Raw genomic sequence first — 3,866 nt, 5'->3', positions numbered from 1 at the left:
ATATATATATATATATATGAAACAATTACACAGTTTCATCCACTAGATAAACAACATGAGACTCTCATATGAAAACCACGGTACTAAAATTTGGTTCATTTTTCATTGTTTATAATCGCATATACAATATAATTGTGTGATAAACCTACATCAAAGATCACACATATTACCTCAGTACAGTACTGCCAACTAGCCAGAGTCCATACAGGGCCGGCAGGGGCGGAGTCAGCCCTTCAGCTGCGGGTTTGGCCGAACCCACTAAATTTAGTCCAAATCTTATATTTGTCGTTAAAAATTCATTAAATATGTAAAAATTATTAAATTAGAACCTAGTAACTTTAAAAAACTAAAATCCTGAACGGAAGAGCACCATGAAAATCACAATTCAACCTTAGAACTCAAAGTTAACCACTACTGAGTATTTTGAAGAAAAGAAACTAACGTCACACAGCTATAACAACATACTAGTACATGACAATTACAGAAAGATGATTTTCTCTTTTATTATCATCATAAGAACATCAACACCTTTGCGAATGTTAGCAAACTAACTACTCAATGTTACAACTGTACAGCAGAAATTTTGTTTGATTCAAGCGCAGCTGAATTCTCTGATCCAAAAACTTATCAAGAATCAGCTATCTTTTGGCAGAAAGGCAAGGGACAACCACAGTTTCCTCAAAAAGGGAAAAACAAAAAAACAAAAGAGTATCTTCTGAAGTTGTCCTATTCTTTCTCCTTTTCCTAGAACAAGGAAAAAGACTTTGTAGAACTAGCATGGTAAACATTCAAAAACTTTGACAATTGCATAAATCCAGCAATCAACCAAGAGTACTAAATCCATCGTATCAAAGCGGCAGAACATCATCCTGAGCCTGCGCGCAAGGCCTACCAATTACCAAACTACCAAAATTTTATTAGAAATCAAGGAAACCCAAGTCATCCAAGCTGAAGTTGAAGTCTTCCTGCCGTCCTGGCTTTAAGAAATCAAAATTATACTCATCAACTATAGGTGCTTGCTGCTGCATTTGCTGCAAATCTTCAAATGTTTTACCATCTGTATTTTGCAACTGACATGACGGATTGGAGAACTGGTTGTTGTCATAGGCAGCGCTCTGCAGTCGATACGAAGGATCATAGGCATACTGATCTTGATCAAGAGGAACAGAACCAGAAACTTGGTTGGGAGCCAGAGCGTCCAGTGGAGTCGAATCTAACACGCCTAATAGCTCATCTACATCGAACATCTCATCATCAAAACAGAAGTTGTCAAGATTATTATCTTGTCCACTCTTCATTGAATCGTAATCAAAAGCGATAGGCTCTTCTTTAATTTCAACAATCCCGCTATTATCCAACACCCCCTTAGCCTCGTCTTTAGCTTCCTCTTTTATTGAGCTTGAAGGTGTTCCAGCTTCATAAAAAACACTCCTCGTTCCATCGCTTCTCGATTCACTTTCGCGGTCTTCAAATTTAATCTTAGGAATGTTGGTCTCAGTGAGACTTGAGGCTGTTGTAGAATCGGATTGAGATATCGTAGGCAACGAGGAATCATCCTTCGGAAGATTAAGCCTAGCACAAGGACCATACATTGCTCTAGCAGCTTCATCATAAGCAAGAGCAGCCTCAATTGCAGTATCAAAAGTACCTAACCAAAGCCTTCTCCCTCTATGCGGTTCCCGAATCTCAGCAACCCATTTACCCCATGTCCTTTGCCTAACACCTCTGTATTTACATCGCCCGTTTTCGGGTCCTCCTTTACCTTTCATACACCCCTTCTTTGATCCTTTAGCGGGAACTTTGCGCACCGGCTTTTTCCCATCATCACTAGACTCTAGTTTTTCATTGACCTCTTTCCACTTTGCTAGTGTTTCTGCTACATTCTTTGGTGCATCTTTTCTACTCCTTGATTTCCTCTTTCTTGTATAATCCAATGGTAAAGACATCATATTTGAAGCTTGATCAAGTATAGCCATATCTCTGTTGCTGTAAATAAAAAAGAATATAATATTCAGATATGATACTATTTATAGATAAGGTAAGCACACACCAGCAGAAACCTTAGCGAGCAAGTAAAAACACCTCCTTTTAATAAAAATATTTTCCTCCCTCTGCAAGAAACCCAAAAATAAAAATAACACCCTTTCTTCGCGAGCAAGAAAACCAGTCGCTCTCGGCCAAAAACAAAAAATTTGCACAATTACAGATTCAACATGGAAAATCAAACAACAGTCCAAAATTACACCAATTTATTTTAACCCTATTCAGCAATATTATCTTTCTATCAACTCTTAGAGACAATCCACAAACACTCACAAACCACAATTTCAGCAAAACTTTGAACATGAAACAGGGGCGGATGCAGACTTAAATATACGAGTTCAGCAAAACCCAAAAATTTTGCAAAAAATTCACTAAATTTGTTAAAAAAAAAACGTAAATTGTCAATTATTAGCACATGATGTCGTTTTAGTCCTAAAATCCTAAATCCGCCTCTAACACGAAGAACATAATAACCAAATATGACAAATTGTGATTTGATACAGTACATATAAAGGATAAAAATCAACTTACCTTGCAATATTATCAGAAAACTGCACCAAATTCACCTTCTTTTGAACAATCGATAAATGCGTTCGCTTCACAAAACCTTTGTTTTTTTACTTTTCTTCTGCTTTATATGGAAATTAAACAGAATTGGGAAACAGATCGGAATAGTTTGGTTTGATTTAATACTATTTCGAGTGTGATTTTTTCTTGGACAAGTTTCTTACACGAAGAGAATCAGAAAACCAAGGGAGAGGGGATTCTAAAGGAGTATTTATAGACTTCACCAGATATTTTTAAATTCAGTTTTTAAAATTAATTTTAAAATAGTGTTTGTAAATGTGGTGACGTGACAGGATTTTGATTAAGTCGTGGCTCTTTGACTCCCGCGGGATATGACACGTGTCAGTAGAAAGTTCACGAACCTCTCGTTTCCACTTTTCTTTGTGCTGAAGAAATCCTGTTTTGCTTCATATAATTGACCTACATGTTGATATATATTTCAATTGTGCCATTGGGTTCGAGATTGATCTGATTTTTTCACCTCGGGGGTTTCGGAGACTGCTGCCAACTTCCAGGAGACCACCATTACAAGTTGACAAAAGTTAGTGGCTAATTATATGACATATTTAAGGCATGTTTGTCACAGATATTATTGTGTCCTAAGTTAAGACAAAGGATATATCCCAAGAGGGATTATGCAGAATATATATATATATATATATATATATATATATATATATATATATATATATATATATATATATATATATATATATTGTTTGTTAAATATATATATAACAATTATAGAAATTTAATATATTTTTTCGGCTATTGAATGTAAAAATAGTTTCTGGATGGGCTAAAAGGAAACAAAGCCCAATAATAGCTTGTTTGGATGATTGTTGCCTGTTGTATTGTATCGTATTGTTATTTTAAATATAATATTTGTTTTGATTGGTACTTAAATTTTATTGTATTGTATTGTTAAATTTGTCGTTACGTAACAATGAAAAGTGTCACTTTATGGAAGGGCCGATTTGGTGTGGTCGCGTCATTACCTTTTTTTTTTTTCTTATCATCTTGCCCTTCCTTACTATTAAATAATTATTATATTTTATACATCCTTTACCCTACCTATTTTTATGATAACTCTATATATTTTGTATCCTACTTTTTCTTTATAATATTACAAGTTTATTCTTAATACTGTTGGTACATGACATTATGAAACGATGAAAAATAATACAATATATTCAAATATTGTACATATCAAAACGATGCAGTACAATACAAACTACTAAAAATTCGGTAAAAAC

General features: G+C 34.6%; 1 protein-coding gene across 1 annotated transcript; it reads right to left on the bottom strand.

Moving 5' to 3' along the window:
* Positions 1 to 478: 478 nt before the first annotated feature.
* On the bottom strand, positions 479 to 2,714 carry LOC107776399 (dehydration-responsive element-binding protein 2A-like). The gene is made up of 2 exons (XM_016596295.2): positions 2,575 to 2,714; positions 479 to 1,986 (listed from the first exon to the last, which is right to left on the bottom strand). The coding sequence occupies exon 2, from the start codon at positions 1,974 to 1,976 to the stop codon at positions 918 to 920; it is 1,059 nt and encodes a 352-aa protein (XP_016451781.1). The 5' UTR covers positions 1,977 to 1,986; positions 2,575 to 2,714; the 3' UTR covers positions 479 to 917.
* Positions 2,715 to 3,866: the final 1,152 nt, after the last annotated feature.

Source organism: Nicotiana tabacum, chromosome 11, assembly GCF_000715075.1.
Source record: "Nicotiana tabacum cultivar K326 chromosome 11, ASM71507v2, whole genome shotgun sequence".
NCBI classification, from domain to species: domain Eukaryota; kingdom Viridiplantae; phylum Streptophyta; class Magnoliopsida; order Solanales; family Solanaceae; genus Nicotiana; species Nicotiana tabacum.
This window is presented reverse-complemented; position numbering and strand designations above follow the sequence as displayed.